At 34.2% G+C, this 21,008-nt stretch overlaps 1 protein-coding gene across 1 annotated transcript in view; it reads left to right on the top strand.

The window, feature by feature from the left end:
* LOC126879681 (ficolin-2-like) overlaps positions 1–21,008 on the top strand; it is a 51,461-nt gene that overhangs the window by 15,123 nt on the left and 15,330 nt on the right. The window contains exons 2-3 of the mRNA XM_050642865.1: positions 6,316–6,445; positions 18,496–18,699. Coding sequence (XP_050498822.1) covers positions 6,316–6,445; positions 18,496–18,699 — 334 coding nt within the window. The remainder of the gene's footprint in view (positions 1–6,315; positions 6,446–18,495; positions 18,700–21,008) is intronic.

The following is a 21,008-nucleotide window of genomic DNA, read 5'->3' as shown; positions in this document are numbered from 1 at the left end:
TAATTTTCAATGACAGTGACAGTTTTCTTATTTATTGGCATTTATGATCTATTTGGTTTTATGAATTAATAATGTTTTATTTATTTCTCAATAAAGTTTATTTGGTTTTATTCTCATTCTTAACGTGTTCTATCATGTCCCCTTGACGTTGACGATTAACATGGCGAAACTGTACCTGTCTCCAGCTATTCTAAATAGTTGCTCTGCTTTCTTTATACCTGTCCACAGTGTCCACTCCCTAATATTCTTCAACCAAGAGGCCTGTTTTCTACCAATTCCTCTATTCGATTTTACTCATCATAGTAAGTTGAAGAATATTATATCGGTCTCCTCTTACTACGTGTCCAAAATAGGCCATCTTTCTACATTTGATAGATTATCAAGCAGCTCGCGAATAGCACTTGCTCTCTTAAGGACTGCCACATTTGTCAACATAGCCGACCATGGTATTTTTAATGTACGTATGTGCAGCCACATTTCAAAGGCTTCCAAACGGTGAATTATGGATATTTTTAATGTCCATGCTTCGACACCGTATAAGAGAACTGAAAAAATGTAACATTTAATCATACGCTTTCGAAGTTAAAGTTGCAAGTTATCATTACAGAGGAGTGACCTCAGTTTTAAAAAATGTCGATTGTACATTTTATCACTTTATCTGGATCTAGTTGTTCAGTAATCTGGCAACCAAGATATAAAACTGGGTACGCTTTGAATTATATTACCATCAACATATAACCGTGAGTCTTGAAGTGCTAAACGGCTAAACAGCATGTAATTTGTTTTTGAACTGTTTATGTTTAGGCCAAACTCTCTTCCCATTGTGTTAATGGCATTTAAAAGACATTGCAATGCATTCACGTCGTCACTTAAAATAACTGCTTGTATTTATCAGGATTCCATTAACTTTCACGCCCCTTTCCAAATTATGCAGCGCTTCTTTAAATATTCTATCTGAATATACATTTAATAACAGTGGGGACATTATACAAACCTATCTGACACATCTTTGAATTTTACATGTTTCTGTTGATTTTCCATTTATGCAAGCTATCGCTGTTTGACGCCAGTATAACTTGTCTATGATTCGTAAGTCTTGATCATCAACTCCTTTATACTTTAATATTTCAATTAATTTGTGATGCTGTACACGATCAAAGGCCGTTTCATAGTCAATAAATACAGCAAACACGTTTTGATTTTATACTTATAAAAAATAAATATAATATTTCAGTTAAATAAAGGAAGAGTTGCAATTCTGACTTTTGGGTCCCCAGACAAAGACGAGTATTAGTAATCTAGTGAGTGTTGAAAACTCAATTTATGAAAAATTTGCATTTGTGTCACTGTGTCCCCAAAGGTTTGATATATTAAAAGTATGAATTGTTTTTTATGTAATTCACTCGATGGTGTAGTATTTCTCAACCGTAGGTAATATGAAATCTTATTAACAATAGTAACTTTGTTGTTGTGACTTATTTTTAAAACGTTTCTATATACTTGGCTTGGTCTGTGTCACTGTCTCCGCAAATTTTGTAATCCATTTTACAAATAGTTCTAGACTACCTAGGTACCTGAAATTTTCAGAATAGCCCTGAATTAGCTAACAATGCAATATTTAACTGCTATTATACAGGGTGATTGATTAGTGTGGAAAAGCTCCGTAGATCCGTTAAAGTAATAGATAGCAATAAAATTTAAAAACAAAAATTGTAGCCGACTTTGATCTTCATATTACAAAATTAGTTGGAATGTTACAGGGTGATCGATAACATAATGGCAGACCAAACTAATGTTTTTTTAAATGGAACACCCAGTTCCAAAAATATAAAAGTTCGGTTATATAAAAAAAAAGTTATACAGGTTATTTACACAGTTATAACCAATTTTATATGAAAATCGTAACAAGTTCAACTCCCTGTATAAATAAAAATAAGCACAACGGCAATGGTTTATTGATGCCATATTTTTTCATATTTATTGTCAAAATTTTCATAAATGATTGATATTGCGAATTTTCTTTATATTGAATACAGGGTGAATCAAATCGCAAATACATTATTTTCTCAGTAATTTTAAATGGAACAGCCTGTATTTTATATCACTATCGAAAATACTTGGCCGTACTTTAATTTTCAAAATGTCTAAATAAATGTCTAAATTTATTGGTTTTCGAGATATTTTCATTTTTCAGAGTAAATTATTAATAACGTGTCTAAATCTTTCCAAATTTTAAGTATTCCATGACTGAATTTTCAGTAACTGGAAATTTACGATTACAGATTATCAATCTGTAATCAAAGTTAGCTACAATTTTTGTTATTAACTTTTATTGCTATCTATTGACTATCTAGTGACTAATGCAACGATGTTTTAACCCTTAAGTACTAACATCTTAAATCAATATTTTAGTGGTAATTTTTGTTTTTGTTAAATATTTTAATGCAAAAAATATCTCGATGACTTACTGAAAGTATTGATTATCTAAAAAAAAACAGTATCTAATCTAGTTTTTCTGTATTTATTAAAATAAAAAACATTATAACAGGAATGGAAGGATTGTTTGTGTACCTTTTTACTAATTGATGGATTCGACCGTTACTTGATGGAAGTTCATTTTATCTCACAATAAAACACTGAAAACTTGTGTTTTCTATACTTCCACAAAATTTATTATTTACAACGATAAGTGATATAATTTACAATGTGTTGGCCTTTTTAAGTCTCTAACTGAAGAGGTTGAGGAGTGGGGAGCTGTTTGTCTCGAGTTGGTCATTCAGAATTATATCTGTATTTTTCAGTTTATTAATTTCCATAGATTCTAAAAAAGATAGCTTAAGGCCTTTATTTTAAATATGTAGAATTTGAAACTCTTCATTGAAAGAATGATTATGATCTAGAAGGTGAAGTGCGTATGTAGAAGTTTGTAGTATGTAGTATGTAGAAGCATGATACATAGACTGACAGAAATTCCCATGACAAAAAATAACTTCGAGATAGAACTAAACATAATTAAACAAATAGCAGTAAACCACGGCTATAACGAACAAACAGTTAACAAAATTTTAAATCAAAAACTCCATAAGAAAGCCCTGAAATTAGTGTATCCACCACCACAGAAAGAACCCAGTACTTTCTGCTCTCTCACATATACTGGCAAGAAAACAACAAAAATAGCCAGCTACATAAAAAAGAAAGGAATAATACCAGCTTTCAGAACTAACAACAACTTAAGCAAATATATTAAGAACAATAAGAGCCGAAAGAGAAAGCAACTACAGAGTGGTGTGTATAAACTAACTTGTGACTGTCCGAAAACGTACATCGGTCAAACTGGCAGAACTTTTGACAAACGGATAGCAGAACACAAAAGGGCTTTCAACAATAGAAAAACAGACACTTCTACATACGCACTTCACCTTCTAGATCATAATCATTCTTTCAATGAAGAGTTTCAAATTCTGCACATCCAAAATAAAGGCCTTAAGCTATCTTTTTTAGAATCTATGGAAATTAATAAACTGAAAAATACAGATATAATTCTGAATGACCAACTCGAGACAAACAGCTCCCCACTCCTCAACCTTTTCAGTTAGAGACTTAAAAAGGCAAACACATTGTAAATTATATCACTTGAGAAAGCCACTCTGCCGAAACAGCTGTAGTCACATGTCACATAGTTGTAAATAATAAATTTTTTGGACGTATAGAAAACAAAAGTTTTCAGTGTTTTATTGTGAGACACCTTTTTACTCCTGGAAAAAGTGTGATAAAAATTAAACAAATTAAAAAATCTTAATAAAAATATATAATAGAGTTAAACAAAGAGTAATAAAAATGAAAATAAAAAGGTTTTTAAAAAATGTTTAAACAAAAAAAACTGACAGGTACTATAGTTATTACAGTGTAGCAATGGGGGTCAGTGGAAACATTTTCATAACAAATTGATTCCACTTCGCTTATGTCGTCTTCTACCTCATCAAACCATTACAAAAGAGTTTCCTCAGGGTCTTTATTTCCTTATTTGATGTTTTTTGACGAACTGGGGCACATTATGTGTAATGACGAACTGGGCACAAACACTAACACCCCGTCTATTAGACGGAAATCACACTTTGAGTCTAAATATCTTTCGAATAACAACCTGCCGCGAATTGCCGAATTCAATACTACTAAAGAACAACCCAACTTGAAAAGTCATAAACGGCTGACGTTCAAAATTTTCTAGGAAGGGAATTATTTCACTTTCGGCAAGTGATTCCGTCTGAGAGACGGGGTGTTAGTACTAAAGGGTTAAAGTACGTTAATAAATCGATATCTACAAATTCATGGTGCCTCACTCGCATTAGACTGCAGATCGAGAAGTTCCGAGATCGAACCCGGCTGTGGCTGTTGCGTATGTTTTTTAATAAATAAATAAAAGTTGATATAATTAAAATTCATATTTTAAAAGTTAATTATTATATATAAAAATTATATATACCATTTTAAACAACCGTGGTATTATAAAAAGTACTTTTTTCTACTAGTGTAATTTTTGGAATTATAATTATAACAGTAGGTAGTTAAGAGGAAACAGTAGCGATCAACAGGTAGCAAAAACGCGTTCCAAGATTTACGTATTCGTAATATAATAAAGAATGGCGGTACAGAGCCCAATTTGAAAAATATATTAATATGTGGAAATTACTCTGTAATTAAATACAATATTGAAAAAACGAGCTTTTACCGCCATTAAGAAAAACAAAAAAAATACACTTTCTTCAAATAAACTTTTTTATCCGATGCCTAGATTTTGTATCATTTTGGAACTACTTAAATTTTTTATTTCATTAGTAGTTCCAAAATGACACAAAATCTAGGCATCGGATTAAAAAGTTTATTTGAAGAAAGTGTATTTTTTTGTTTTTCTCAATGGCGGTACAGGCTCGTTTTTTTAATATTGTATTTAATTACAGAGTAATTTCCACATATTAATATATTTTTCAAATTGGGCTCTGTATCGCCATTCTTTATTATATTACGAATACGTGTGCCAAATATCTCGAAAAAATATTCAAAATTACAGCCGCAATCTTGGAACGCGTTTTCGCTACCTGTTGATCGCTACTATTTCACCTTAATACACCTACTAAAAATTCATATTTTATAAGTTAATTATTCTCCCGAGACATGGTGTGTCCTACATATACCAAAACCCAACACACGCGATGTTTAGAGCACGAGCGACAGCGGCGCGAGTGCAATACATCGCGTAAGTTCGCAGAAAGTACTTCACGCACAGTTTCATACAATATTTTATCTACGATAAACAAATAAAAAAACTGTAACTCTTCGTCACTGGAATTCATTTCTATTCTACAATTTTGAGAACTTTCACATTTAAATATTCTAACTTCTTTCATACCACAAAACTGTCAAAACTTTTGTTGTAATTTATTGCTCACATGGCATCACCATGACAACGCGAAATTTAAGGATATTTGATTATATGAAAGTGTGCCAAAAACAGTGCGAAAAAGTAAATACTATTTAAAATACATTGTTACTTCACACACACAAATCTTTCACGCACTACAATCTCTAATGACAGTTTTCACAAACTAAAAACTTATAAATAATATGAGATAGAGTAGATAAAGTACTTTTATATTATAGTGTAATTTTTGGAATTTTAAGCATTTTAGATCGTCAAGTTATTTTATATTCTCTCCTATAAATAATAAAAACGTTATATTATAAAAAAAAGTTCTTTTTTTTATAAAAGTGTAATTATTTAATTTATTTATTACCGTTGTATATTTATCTTTATATTCGTAATAGTCTGTATGATGTTCAAGCAGTTTAATGTTAAGTTCATCAATCCCCTCAATAGTGAAAAAAGATTAAACCCTTCAATAAATTAACTTTATAAAATACGTTCACGGAATAATAGCCATTTTCTAATTAGGGGAAAATCCAGGGCAAGAGAAGTGTAGGAAGAAGAAGAATCTGGTGATTACGTAACTTGAGGGAATGGTACGGATGCACATCAATCGAACTATTCAGAGCAGCAGCATCTAAGATCAGAAGAGCCATGATGATTGCCAACCTCCGTCGCGTAGATGGCAAGTAAAGAAGAAGAATAAGAATTATTACCACTGACACTCTGACAGTACATATCAATACCACACATCGACGTACGTTTCCCTTTATTTTTTGATTCAACTTGTTTGAAATTGAATCGTGACGCATTGGAAAAGTTAGAGTGGAAGAACTATATATTATGTATAACAAGAACCGTTCTGAATTTAAAATTATATAATTTTTTTTCAGGTATCAGCTCCAAATCCTATTAATGTAAAATTTACAAAATCTATAGATTTTACGGTAGAAGGTGGGACTAACTCGTGGAAAGATGACTTGAGAAAATTTCTTTTTCAGGAAAATGAGGCTTTCAATCTAGGTAAAACTATTATTTAAAATTCAAAGTTATTTTGAACCTGCATCTATTATTTTAGAGCGCGTGCGCATACAGTGTCTCCGTGAAAGTTGGAAACATATGGAAAACTTTTTTATTATTAATTATAAGAAAAAAATTTTATACTTCTTAAAACGCTGTCCTTGGTCTAAAATCCAAGATAAAACCGTCAGAAATCAATTTTTATCAATTTTATACTAGGTATGTAAAAATATAAATTTCGCTCAAGAGTAAAGTACTTTTATATTTCAAAATATCAAAAATTGTTATTAGGAAAAATGGTTTGGAATTAAAAACTACGTTTTAATATGTAATTACATCATTCTAATTGAAACAAGGCTTATTAATGAATAACATAAGTCCCATATAAATCGGAGCCACTCTGAGCCAGTAATCTAGCCCTGTAAGTATAGATATGTTCTTCCCATGTACATTCTGCTATGTACTTTATGGTAAATTTTCTTAATGATAGTTATGTTGTGTTTAACAAAAACATTTTTCCGGTCGCGGACGGTGTTTTTTGTTACAACTACAGCTGTCTCTAGACAAATATTTTGCAGATAATCTTCTTTTGAGATATTCATCATCATCTATTTCATTGTGTATTCCTCGTTGGTCTGAAGTAGGGATGGGAAAAACCTACCGGTTTAAACCTAAAACCGGCTTTTTACTTCGCAATAACCGGTTTTACCGGTTGTTTTTTTGTCCCGGTTATAACCGGTTTTTTTCTTTTTAAAGTAAAAACCGGTTATTAGGTTTTTAAAATCAATTACTTTTAATGGGACAATTTTACCAAAAGTCACCATTTTACCAAAAAAATTATTTTGTTAACGTTTCGAAGCTTAAATCGGGTTTCGTTGTCAAAATACAAAATACTACTACCGGTTTAAATCTAAAACCGGTTTTTACTTCGCAATAACCGGTTTACCCGGTTGTTTTTTGTCCCGGTTATAACCGGTTTTTTTCTTTTTAAAGTAAAAACCGGTTATTAGGTTTTTAAAATCAATTACTTTTAATGGGACAATTTTACCAAAAGCCACAATTTTACCAAAAAAATGATTTTATTACCGTTTCGAAGCCCAAATCGGGTTTCGTTGTCAAAATTCAAAATACTATTAAAATAAACAAAATTGTTGTTGCTAAGTAAAAAATATTCTTCTAATAATTTATTTAATCTGACTCATTTATATTGGCAATTCAGACGTATATTATACATTTTAAAGTAGAAGACTTCAAAATGATACCAGCAATATTTATGAGTTGCGTTCCTGGGATGACTTTACTAAAAGATAGTTCATTCGATTACATGAAATCAATCCCAACTCAAAAATATCCGTCACAAAAAAATCATAGCATGTGATCTCTCTTTAAAAAGACAACCAAATGTAACGATGACAGTAAAATTCTCGCGTTAGAGATTCCATAGTAAATCACAAGGGAAAACCAGGGAAAAACCTCGTGATACTATCCTGGTTATATTATACTATTTTTTCCTGGTTTTCCCTTGTGATTTACTATGGAATCTCTAACGCGAGAATTTTACTGCCATCGTTACATTTGGTTGTCTTTTTAAAGATAGATCACATGCTATGATTTTTTTGTGACGGATATTCTTGAGGATTGATTTCATGTAATCGAATGAACTATCTTTTAGTAAAGTCGTCCCAGAAACGCAACTCATAAATATTGGTGGTATCATTTTAAAGTCTTCTGCTTTAAAATGTATAATATACGTCTAAATTGCCAATATAAATGAGTCAGATTAAATAAATTATTAAAAGAATTTTTTTACTTAGCAACAACATTTTTATTTATTTTAGTAGTATTTTGTATTTTGACAACGAAACCCGATTTGGGCTTCGAAACGTTAATAAAATCATTTTTTTGGTAAAATTGTAGCTTATTTCCCATTAAAAGTAATTGATTATAAAAAATGCCACAAGAAAATAGCTTCAGAACAACATTACGTTTTTACGGTGATTAGGATTAGGTTAGGTATTATTTTGGATCCCAATCATAATTATTATTCTCAAGTAATTATTCCAAACAAAACCATAATTCAAATTTTATTTTGTTTTATAAAATACAGAAGCAAACTGAAAGTGCAATCTCACATCAGCCAGAATCAATTATTTATTAAGTTTTATTATAATATTTCCTTGAAAAGGTATTTGTAATCATAATATTTACATAAGAAGTGATCAGGTTGAATTAGACGCAAACATCATCTATTTTTCACACTTAACTCTTGACATTGAAAGTGGGTGAATGACTTTTTCTGATTACGAAAAATAATGCTCTGATTATGAATATCGAATTACTGATTACGAATACGAATCTCAAAGAATTTCGCTACGTTTTCAAAACGATACACTCATACAGGAAGTATTAAATGGGTTAAAGTACATATTCTACAAATATACAAACGTGTTAAAAGTAATACATGTTCTTTCGATAGTACTAATTTTTGATCATATTTATATCGAGTCGAATGGAATATCGCAAACTAAAGTGTATTGTAAATGTAACTTTGTAACCTATTGGATTAAAAAAACCGAAAACCGGTTTTTCCAAAACCCGGTTTTTTTGGCCGGTTATAACCGCCAGGTTAAACCGTAAGCAAAAAAAAACGGTATAACCGAAAACCGGTGTTTTGTCAAAAACCGCCATCCCTAGTCTGAAGCCCATACCATTAGCTCACTGTTATGTTCCACCTATTTTTCCCCTTGGCATTTTTTACACTTGCTTAGTCTGCTTAGGGCTGGTAAGAGCTCCCATGGCTGCTTGACTGTAGCTACATAAATATTCATTATCTTCAATTCGAAGACCTTACACTAATTCAAAACATACAATGGTTTTTAATCCAGGGATTAGATAAAATTTTTACAGTTTGCTTTATTCGTACAAGAGTAGTAGTTGTCATGTTTATTAATGAAAGTAAATTAAATTTATAATAATTAACGGTAGCCCTATAAAGAGGCATGTGTGGATAAACTATTAAGAAATTGCTGATCCTGAGGTAACCAAAAGTGTGAGGGGATTGAATTCTAATGCATTTTTTTATCAATTGCTTTGTTCTTTGGTTTTTATATAGAAATGTGGCGAGGATATATTCTTGGATAAATATGATGTAGTTTGGATAAGCTTCTCTTTTAATAATATTGCTAATTTTTCATAATTACTATTTATGATATAATGTATAGTGACGTTATAGTGGTCTAATATACACAATATACAGGTCTATTTATAATAATTTAAACCGACCCTTTTCGGACTGGCGATTTGTTTGTTTACTAGTGAATGCTTTTAAAAGGGGTAGGTCTGGATCCCGCGTATGAAAAAAAAGTTGATTAATAGCAAGCTGAAAATTTGATAATAGCTTAAGGGTGTCTAGTCGGATAAACTTTGATATATGTAAACACTGGAACAGGGGCAGTTTTAATTGTGGAACAGGTTAAAAATTTGGAACGGTCAGACCACGAAAACGGCACATTTATTTTGTCCGACAGAATAGACCTAAACTCTCCGAACAGAGATTAAACTCTCATACAAAAATCAGACTGCTATTTATCACCTGTCATAATTCCTGTCATTTGACATATTCTAAATGTTCCACTCATTAAAACGCCCATTTGGTGATAAATAGCAGTCTGATTTTTACATGAGAGTTTAATCTCTGTTCGGAGAGTTTAAGTCTGTTCTGTCGGACAAAATACATGTGCCGTTTTCGTGGTCTGCCCGTTCCAAATTTTTAACCTGTTCCACAATTAAAACTTCCCCTGTTCCAGTGTTCCGATATATCAAAGTTTGTCCGACTAGACACCCTTAAGCTATTAACAAATTTTCAGCTTGCTATTAATCAACTTTTTTTTCATACGCGGGATCCAGACCTAGGGGACCTTTTTAACAGGTACGCACCTCGATAATTTTTTTTTATTCTAGAAAGTGTTGTTTATTTGATATTTATGTAAATAATCCTTTGATTCTTTTTCTAGAATAAGATGTTTATATTTTATATAACATTTTAATTTTAATAAGATATAAAAAGGTGCATTTGAATTAGGGAGAGTTCAGTTGTTTTTGTATCGTCGCGGTAAATAAATTATGGTATAAGATAAATTATTATAAATTATTACGTGTGAGTCCTTAGTTATTTGTTTTATAAGTATTGTAATTGAACTAGGTGTTAATTGTAAGTGTTATAAATAAAACAATATCAATAATGTCTTTTGTTTACTTAATAATAAATTCAGTGTTTCACTTTTTGTTTATATGTAAGTTACTAAAAATAAATAAGGTCAATTGAGATTAAACATGTGCCTAAAAATCAAATTAGAAAAGTCAATTTTTGTTAGAGAAAAAGTTTGTTTTTTGTTTGTTTGTTTGTTTTTTGTTTTTAGGTGTGAGAATTGGGATAATAAGAAATAAATATAAATCGTAATAAATAAAGTGTGTGACCATGTCTTCACAGTATAAGCCGAAAATTAGTGACCTTTTCGGAGCTAAGGCTTGAGTTAGAAAAAAGAGATATGGACACGACTGAAAAAAAGGCTGATTTAGTCGAACGTCTTAAGGACGTCCTAAAGAAAGAAGATCATGATCCAGAAGCCTATTTGTTTGATCAACTATTTTCAATGGGAAATAAGCAACAATTTTACCAAAAAAATGATTTTATTAACGTTTCGACGCCCAAGTCGGGTGTCGAAAGATAAAGCTCTACAAGAATACGAGGTAGATATTGCCAGATTAGTACGATATGCATATCCAACAGCTCCCGAAGACATGAAGGAAAAGTTGGCTGATTAAACATTAATTGACGGCCTTCGTGATCATTAAATGCAAAGAACACTGCGATTAGCTCGTCACAAGACGCTGGTCGATGTACTGTCCGCCGCCCTCAAATACGAATCAGCTACCCAGGAAATAGGAAGAGGATGAAGACGAACTGGACCAGATGGTCAATATAATAAAGGGCATTTCACACAAGAAAACGAAGACCATAAGGTGCTGGAATTGTGCTGAAATCGGACACGCACGAAGTTAGTGAGAGCTTACCAGTGAGAAAGAAGATCGAGAAACCTACCAGCAGGAAGACTAGAACGGGTCGGCCTTAGGGGGTCAACTTCGACTCGCAACTTTTCCAAAGATCCTGTCATACTAATAGCTTCTTTGAAATGTCGTATAAAAGATAGTGTATATTTATGTTGATGGAGAAATAAATGGTAAAATGTATACATTGTTGGTGGATACCGGAGAGATCAGGACCATTATACGACCGCCAGTAATAAACAGTCGTAAGAAGTTCTTACCAACGAGGTTGCGACTGCGGACTGCCACATGTGAAAATGCCAACATCCACGGAGAAATCCGGATACAGCTAGGAATTAGAACAGAAAAGTTCGTCCATACTATCATAGTTGGTGATATCGAAGAAGATGTTATATTAGAAATAGACGTAATGAATTTGCATGGATTTCAATTGGATTTTAAAAATAGAGTAATTAAAGTTGGCAACGAGGAGGTATTTTTTCATCCACATGATGACAGCACTGCGCTAGCAGCCATTAAACAAGATACAATAATTGTCCCTGCGAGGAGTGAAACGATCATCGTAGCGCGGTTACCGGGAATTGTAGAAGAAGGAACACCTGTTATGATGGAGCTATGGAAACACGATGAGGAGGTTGGCCGATAAATCATAATTGGAACGGAATTGGTTACTTCTGCTAAAAAAATTTCCGTGAGACTGATTAACGTTAATGACTACCCGGTGACCATTAAGAAGGAGACAAAAGTAGGAACTGGTGTACCATGTAACGTCCATAATTAGTCAGACGACAACATCAGATAATTCCAACCACATGTTCGACCAAATGGTTGCAGTTTCAGGCCAGTATCTACATAAATCAAGTGGACAAAAAGAAATTAACGGAATTTTTTCGTTAATACCGTGACATATTCGTACCAAAAGGAGGAAAGACAGGAAGAACGACAGTTGTCAAACATAAAATTGATACTGCTAACGCTAGGCCACTTCGTCAAACAGCTCGACGATTACCACACGCGAAGAGAGAATAAGATATAACCTTCCACGAGCCCATAGGTCTCTTCGGCGGTCCTGGTCAAGAAGAAAGATGGAACTACGAGGTTCTGTGTGGACTACCGTTTGTTCAATAATGTTACCAAGAAAGATAGTTATCCTCTGCCTCGGATCGACGACAGGTTGGACAGGTTGGCTGGAAGTAAATTGTTTTCTATATTGGACTTGAAGTCTGAGTATTGGTAGGTAGAAGTGGATCCAGTGCATAAGGAGAAGACAGCCTTTACTGCAGGATCTGGATTGTGGGAATTCAACGTTATGCAGTTTGGACTCTGTAATGCTCCTGCGACATTTGAGAGGCTTATGGAAAATGTGTTGAGGTTATCTTGGAAAACCTGCCTGGTGTATTTAGACGACATAATTGTTTTGGGGGAGACTTTTGAAGATCTTCTGAAAATTTTAGAAGACGTTTTTAATCGACTTAAAGCTGCCCAGTTAATGTTAAACCCCAAGAAGTGTCAGCTATTTCAAAGTATAGTAAATTATTTAGGTCATATAGTCTGCAAAGAAGGGGTGTCTGTGGATAAACGAAAAATCGATTCCATTAAGGAATGGCCTGAACCGACTCACAAACATCAAGTGAGAAGTTTTCTGCGACTATGTACTTACTATCAGAGGTTCATTAAGAAGTTTGCAGATATCGCTAAGCCCTTTACGCGACTTACAAAGGAAGCAAGGGATTATTGCTGGTATGGAGACTGCCAAACGGCCTTTGAAATTTTGAAGAGGCAGTTAATTACAGCGCCAATACTAGGGTATCCACTGCCATAAGGAGAGTTCATCTTAGATACTGATGCAAGTAATGTGGGAGTTGGAGGAGTGCTGTCTCAGATTCAAGGAGGACAGGAACGAGTCCTTGGATATTTTAGTAAAGTGCTTTCAAAACCTGAACGAAATTATTACGTCACGAGAAGAGAACTTCTAGCAGTAGTGAAATCACTGGAACACTTGTATCAATACCTCTATGGAAGGAAGTTTTTAATTTGAACCGACCATGCCGTCCATAAGTGGTTAATACAGTTTAAGAATCCAGAGGATCAGATAGCCAGATGGATTAAACGAATTCAAGAATACGATTTCAAGATCGAGAATCGGGCCGGAGTTAGCCACAGGAACGCTGATTCTCTATTAGAAGGCCGTGCCCAGCAAAGTTTTCCCATTGCAACAAAACAGAACCAAATAAAGCAGCAGTACTAAAAACAACAGTAGTCAACGACGATTGGACGCCTACTAAGATCAAGGAAGAACAAGAGAGAGATCCAGTTTTAGATAAGATTCGAAAATGGAAAGCAGAAAATCGTCGACCATCTTGGCAAGAAAAATCAAGCTTATGCTCAGTAGTTAAGGCGTATTTGGCCCAGTGGGACACCTTTATCTCTGAAGACAACTTGCTTAAACGAGTACTGGAAAATGATGGTTCAGCGAGGAGAAGGTACTTAGTCAGTTAGATGACAGTCCATCAGGAGGGCATTTTGGTGTAAAGATAACCTTTCAGAGAATTCGGTAACAATTTTATTGGATGAATAGTTTCGACGATGTGAACGACTGGTGTAAGGAATATACTACCTGTGCTACAAGTAACGGACCCTACCGGAAAACAAAGGCTCCTATAAGACAGTACAATGTTGGAAGTCCGTTTGAAAGGATAGCTTTGGATATTGTCGGGCCATTTCGAGAAAGTGAAAATGGATGCAAGTACATGTTTGTTGTAATGGATTATGAATAGGTTACGTTACTACTTCACGAAATGGGTTGAGATCTACGCAATTCCGGACCAGAAGGCCGATGTGCTAATCAAAGACTGTATTAGCCGATTTGGAGTGCCTCTGGAGATCCATATTGATCAAGGGAGGAACTTTCAGAGCGATCTATTTCAGGAAATCTGTGATAGACTAGGCATGAAGAAGACAAGAACCATGGCCTATCACCCGAAATCATATGAAATGGTGGAGCGTATGAATAAGACATTCGGCAAGTATTTGACAAAGATGGTGTCCAATTATCAGCGAGATTGAGATAAGCACCTTCCGTTCTTCACAATGGCCTATAGAATAGATCTGCTGTTAATGAATCAACGGGCCAAACACCAGCAAAAGTCCTATTTGGACGCGAGTTGCGTCTACCCTGTGATCTAGAGTTTGGATGTCGACCTGGAGATTATGTGTCTATTGAAGATTATGTGAATGAGTGGCAAAGAAAAATGGACGATATACACGAGTTGGTCTGTACACATCCTCAGATCGCTAGCGACCGAATGAAGAAACGGTACGATACCCAAGCCGAGAAGGGATGTTTCAAGGAAAACGACAAAGTCTGGCTTTATAATCAAAAGAAGCGAACGGTTTATTCTCCCAAGTTGCAGCAGTTCTGGGAAGGCCCGTACTTCATTCTGAAAAAGATTATTGACATTATCTACCGAATAAGCAAGATTTCTAGGGGACAGCCAATGATAGTCCACCATAACCGATTTGCGCTGTACGAGGAAGTGGAAGGAAACCAAGTGCAAGAAGTATCCGACCTCACGTTTGAGGAGTTCATGGGGGGGGGGGGGCTATGAAGGTACCGGTAAAGCGAGACACCGTGTTACCACTAAAGAAAAGCGAGATCTACTGGCACTTTCCGATGACTATTCACTGGCCCATACCATCCCGGCCAGTATCAAAGGCGCACGAAGTTTGCCATTCGCCTTTAGAAGGAAGTTTGTTCGAGTTGCAGAACTTCAATACCAACTGCCAGCTCCTGGCAAAACATTGACTCTCCAAGATGCATCACGTTACCTATTCTATATGGTAACAAAACACACTGTCCATGACCAACCAACCTAGCGCAAGATATGTGGAATGCATTAGTTCAATTGAGAGAGCACTTTTTGGAGTCCGACGTGCTAAAGTTAGAATGCCGCCAATTAGACTGGAGAGTTGTAAGAAATATAGTGGAAGAAATTTTTAAAGACCCCGAGGTCGAGTTATTAGTCTATTACAATCCGCATAGTTTACTGGTGCGGAGCGAAGACAGTCCCTTGCCACTTTTATACAACTGGAAATTGAAAAAAGAGGGTCTAGTTGCAGATACCAACATCCAGTTCAAGTCCCGACAAGGCTCCAGGAGGAACCATCTCTTAAGGAGGGGGCAATGTGACGTTATTTTACGCTCCTATTCGTCTGATGTACAGGACTTTTTATTACAATTTAGACCGACCCTTTTCGGACTGGTGATTTGTTTGTTTCCAAGTGAATGCTTTTCTCTCACATATCCAACTTTTGCCTTTCTTTTCAAAATGGAAACTTTAAAACAGGTTTTAAACTTTTTTATTATTAACTAATAATAATAATATAATAATATTGCATAAGCGCTAAGGGTTCCATGGGTTGCAAAGAACAACTCATCATCGACTCAGTCATTTCTAACCAGGCATATTCCAAAAAGAGGAATCTTTTTACTGCCTCCATTGACTACAAGAAGGCCTTTGATTCAGTGCCGCATGAATGGCTTATAGATATATTGAGAATATATAAAGTCGATGATAATATAGTGACCTTTTTAGAGCATATAATGACGGAGTGGAAGACTAGAATTCACCTTCAAATACCTGGTGAAAATAACATCGAAACTGAAAATATCGCAATCAGCCGGGGCCTGTTTCAAGGATATTCGTTGAGTCCACTGTGGTTCTGTCTAGCTATGAACCCACAATCTCAGCTATTGAACTCCACAGACGCAGGTTTTAGCATCAAAAATAACAACAATGTGGTGGCGAAGCTTAATCATTTATTGTATATGGATGATTTGAAATTGATGGCTTCCACTTGAAACCAACTCGATGAGATGTTAAAAACTATAGAAACTTTTTCTAATGATATTAGCATGCACTTCGCACTAGTGCCGTATTTTAAATATAGTCAGAGGAAAAGTACAGCCCGGAGGATTCGATATGCAAAATGGCCAGAACATCGAGGCCATGGGTGAAAACGATATGTATAAATATCTTGGAGTAAAGCAAGCGCGGAGAATTGACCATAAACAAATGAAAGCAGTGATAACTAAAGACCGGATTATATGGTTTTTGCATATCGATAACCATCAAAGATACAATCAAACGCTTCAGGATGTGGACGAATTATGATAACTAAAGGCGTTTGACACTAATTTAATTTTACATATTTAGAATATTTTCTGTTTTTTAACATATTTTGATGGTTTGAACATATTTTCGACCGTTTGACATATTTTTAACATATTTTGGCATATTTTTAACATATTTTGGCATATTTTGACATATTTTTGGCTGTAAACAGCTTGACACAGTTAACCATGTAACAATGGTTAGGTTTATAAATGATGCATTCATGAACTTTTTCCTTCCCGACATTGTTCCAGCTAACAAAATCTTGCTTATGGTTTCCGATGCTGCGTCATACATGGTCAAATCTGACCAACAACTAAAAGTTTTATATCCCAATTTAATTCATGTGACGTGTTTGGTGCATGGTTTAGACAGAGTGGCGGAAGAAATTCGAAATTCATTTCCTACATTTAATAGTTTCATTAGCAACGTGAAGAAAATATTTGTAAAATCACCTTTAAGGATTCAGATATATAAAGAAAAATTACCAAATACTCCTTTGCCACCGGAGCCTATAATCACAAGTTAGGGAACATATTTAAAAGCTGCCTGTTTTTATGCGGAACATTTTCTCCCTATAAAAGAACTAATTTTATGTTTTGAAGAAACAAATATTGGTGCGATTTCAAAATGCAAATCAAGTTTAGAAAACAGATCACTGCACAATGAGCTTTGTTTTATTAAATCGAATTATGAATTTGTTTATAAAACCATCCTCAATCTTGAAACTGAATCGTTTCCACTACAAGAGTCCCTTAATTTAATTCAGAAATTTAAGGAAAACGCTGAAGAAGTTTCTGGAAGAATTGGACAATCAATAAATAAAAAATGGATTGAAACTTTACAGAAAAATTGTGATTTAAAATTATTATTACAGGAAGCAAACCAAATTATTTGTGGCGATTTTGATGTCAATACCAATTTAAATGCGGAGATTGTTAATGTTTGCACCAATCACATCAGTTGATGTTGAACAAAGATTTTCAACATACAAATTACTACTAACGGATAGGCGGCATAATTTTACTATTGAAAATATTTAAAAACATTTGATTGTGAATTGTTTTTATAAGAAGGAATAAAATGTAGAAACGTAAGTAATAGTAATAGGTACTAAATAGGTATACATTCGTATATTTAGGTTAATTTTGTCAATATATGTACTTACCGTTATTTAATAAAACTTTTATACATTTTTTAATGCATATTTTCTTGTTACTTTAAAATGTTTTTCACATATTCCACATATTTGGAACATATTTTAAACTTTTAGGGAATATTTTCAACATATTTTACTCATATTTCAGACATATATATGCACATATTTCAGTCAAATCAGGAACATATAATCCGGTCTTTAGTGATAACTACTAAGTTTATACGAAAAACAGCTGCTTCGCTCACACTTAATACTAGAGTAGAGTTCAGTTGTTTTTGTAACGTCGCGGTAAATAAATTATTGTATTAGATAAAATATTATAAATTATTACGTGTGAGTCCTTAGTTATTTGTTTTGTTAGTATTGTAGTTAAATTAAGTATTAATAATTTTAAGTGTTATAAATAACACATATTAAGTAAGTCTTTTGTTTACTTAATAATAAATTCAGTGTTTTACTTCTTGTTTAGATGTAAGTTACTAACAATAAATAAAGTCAATTAAGATTAAACATTAGTGCCTAAAAATCAAATTAGAAAAGTAAATTTTTTTAACAGTGTATTTGCCAAATATTAGTTATTATAACACATAACGTTGTTCAGCAGATACAATGTGTTACTGTTATAGTAATTTAATTTTATCTCACTTTTTTAGGTACCAAAAAAGACAACGAAAATGTTTCCAACAAGTCCTCATCTGGCTTACATAAGTACGAAAACACTTTAAAAAATATATTCGATAAGTGCAAATATATGGTTGGTAAAAGTCAAATACCGTTTTGTCTCTTAAATCCAGCACAAACATTTTCTGAAGCTGATCACGTTTATCCAAGCAGTTGCAAAGAAATTTTGAAAAGTGGTAAGAAAATAAAAATATTTACAGCTTAGACTATTTATGTATATAAGTATATGTATGGGGTTCAAATGGGTTAGTGAAGCGCAATACAAGATACTGTTTCCAGTTAGCATCTCTAGCCTCTCCTACTCAATTCCTATCCTCACCTCCACGAAGTGCGGCTTGGGCTGCACGGGTGAACCCTGGAGAACCTGAGCAACCTTACCGGAGATTGGGTAACCAACCCCAGTGGAAAGTAGGGTCAGGGCTGACGAGGAAGGGAGAAATGGTCCTCCGAAAAGGGGGTTGGGCGATAGGCCAGTAACCTATTCTTGTAAAAAAGTACTACTACGAAACCTTCAGATAGGCCTCGGAATGGACGGATATCAAGACGACGACTTTGGCAACGAAATATGGAATTTATGCTGGGCACATGGAATGTCAGAACGCTAAATAGACCAGGAGCACAGAGGGTCCTTCTACACGAACTGAAAAGATATAAAATAGGAATCACTGCAGTACAAGAAACTAAATGGTTGGGAAAAGGTATCCGAGACACTAAAACACACACTATACTGTATAGCGGTAAAGATGAAGGAAATAAAGAATTTGGAGTAGCCTTTATCGTAGATAATAAAATGAAGCACCTGATAACAGATTTTCAAGCCATCAATGAAAGAATCTGCAAGCTTAGGATAAAAACGCATTTCTTTAACATAACCCTTATAAATGTAGACTGTCCCACAAATGAACAGGAAGAAGACACTAAGGTAGCCTTTTATCAAGATCTAGAACGAATCTATGACTCAATACCAAGAAACGACATTAAAATGGTGATAGGTGACACAAACGCCAAGATCGGAAAAGAAGTAGAGTATATAGGGGTAATAGGGAAACATAGTTTGCATAGAGACACAAATGAGAATGGTCAGTTTCTAATAGATTTCGCAGCTGGAAAGAATATGATTATCAGTTCGACATGCTTCCCACATCGAGACATACATAAGGGCACTTGGATATCACCTGACGGAAACACAATAAATCAAATAGACCATATACTGACTGAAAAAAGAATGGCGACGAGTATATTAGATGTAAAAAGCAGACGTGGCGCAAGCTGTGACTCTCTATCTACTAGTGCAGACACTAGTGCAGACACGGTTTAGATGCAAAATCAGTCGACAGGTAAAAGAACAATATCCAAAACAAGAAAAACTAAACTTAGATAACCTAAAAGTCCCTGAGGTACAAGAAACATTTGAGAGAACAGTTGATGAAAAATTACTAGAAGAAAACAGAGCAGACTCCACAATAGAAAATCAATGGAACACCATAAGCAGTATCATACTAAACACAGCGAAAGAAGTCATAGGAACAAAGACACAACGGAGAGAAGAAACATGGTTCGATGAAGAATGCAAACAAGCTATACAGGAAAGAAATGAAGCACATAAGAATTACATACTCAGACGTACTAGAGAGAGAAAAACAGAATTTGAGAACAAAAGAAGAAGAGCAGATAAACTGTGCAGGCAGAAAAAGAGAAAGTACGAAAACCAACGGATACTAAACATAGAGAGGGAGTTTAAGGAAAACGAAACACGTAGTGCATACCAACTTATTAAACATTTAAGACAGGGATACAAACCGAAGACTAGCCTCTGCAAAAATAAGAAGGGTGAAATCATTAGCGATATGGACGAAATTAAGATAACCTGGATGACATATTTTAAGGAAGTATTAAACAAAGGGGCACAACCACCATACCAACAACAGAGGCAGCAGCAGGCACGGCAGGAGGTACAACAACAAGAGCTGGGGGAAGATGGAGAAGAAAATGAATTAACTAGACCCCCAACGCTAGAGGAGGTCCAAACGACAATCCACATACAAAAAAGCCATAAAGCACCGGGAATAGATAAAATACCGGCAGAACTACTCAAGCAAGGAGGAAGGAATTTGACACAACAGATGTATCAGCTAATACAAGAGATATGGATAGAAGAAAAATCCCCCAACAATGGAAGAAAAGTATAATCTGCCCTATTCATAAAAAAGGAGACAAACTGTTTTGTCAGAATTATAGAGGCATCTCTTTACTTTGTTCGGGATACAAAATATTCACAAACATCCTTAATCGAAGACTTCAACCTCTCACGGAAAAAATCATCGGGGAATATCAAGCAGGGTTTAGGCAAAATAGATCTACCATTGACCAACTATTTACAGTTAAACAAATACTAGCCAAAGCATGGGAATATGACATGGACGTTATCTCTTTGTAGATTTTAAACAAGCCTATGATTCAATAGATAGAACAATTCTACCTAATA

Source organism: Diabrotica virgifera, chromosome 2 (assembly GCF_917563875.1).
Source record: "Diabrotica virgifera virgifera chromosome 2, PGI_DIABVI_V3a".
NCBI lineage: Eukaryota > Metazoa > Arthropoda > Insecta > Coleoptera > Chrysomelidae > Diabrotica > Diabrotica virgifera.
This window is presented reverse-complemented; position numbering and strand designations above follow the sequence as displayed.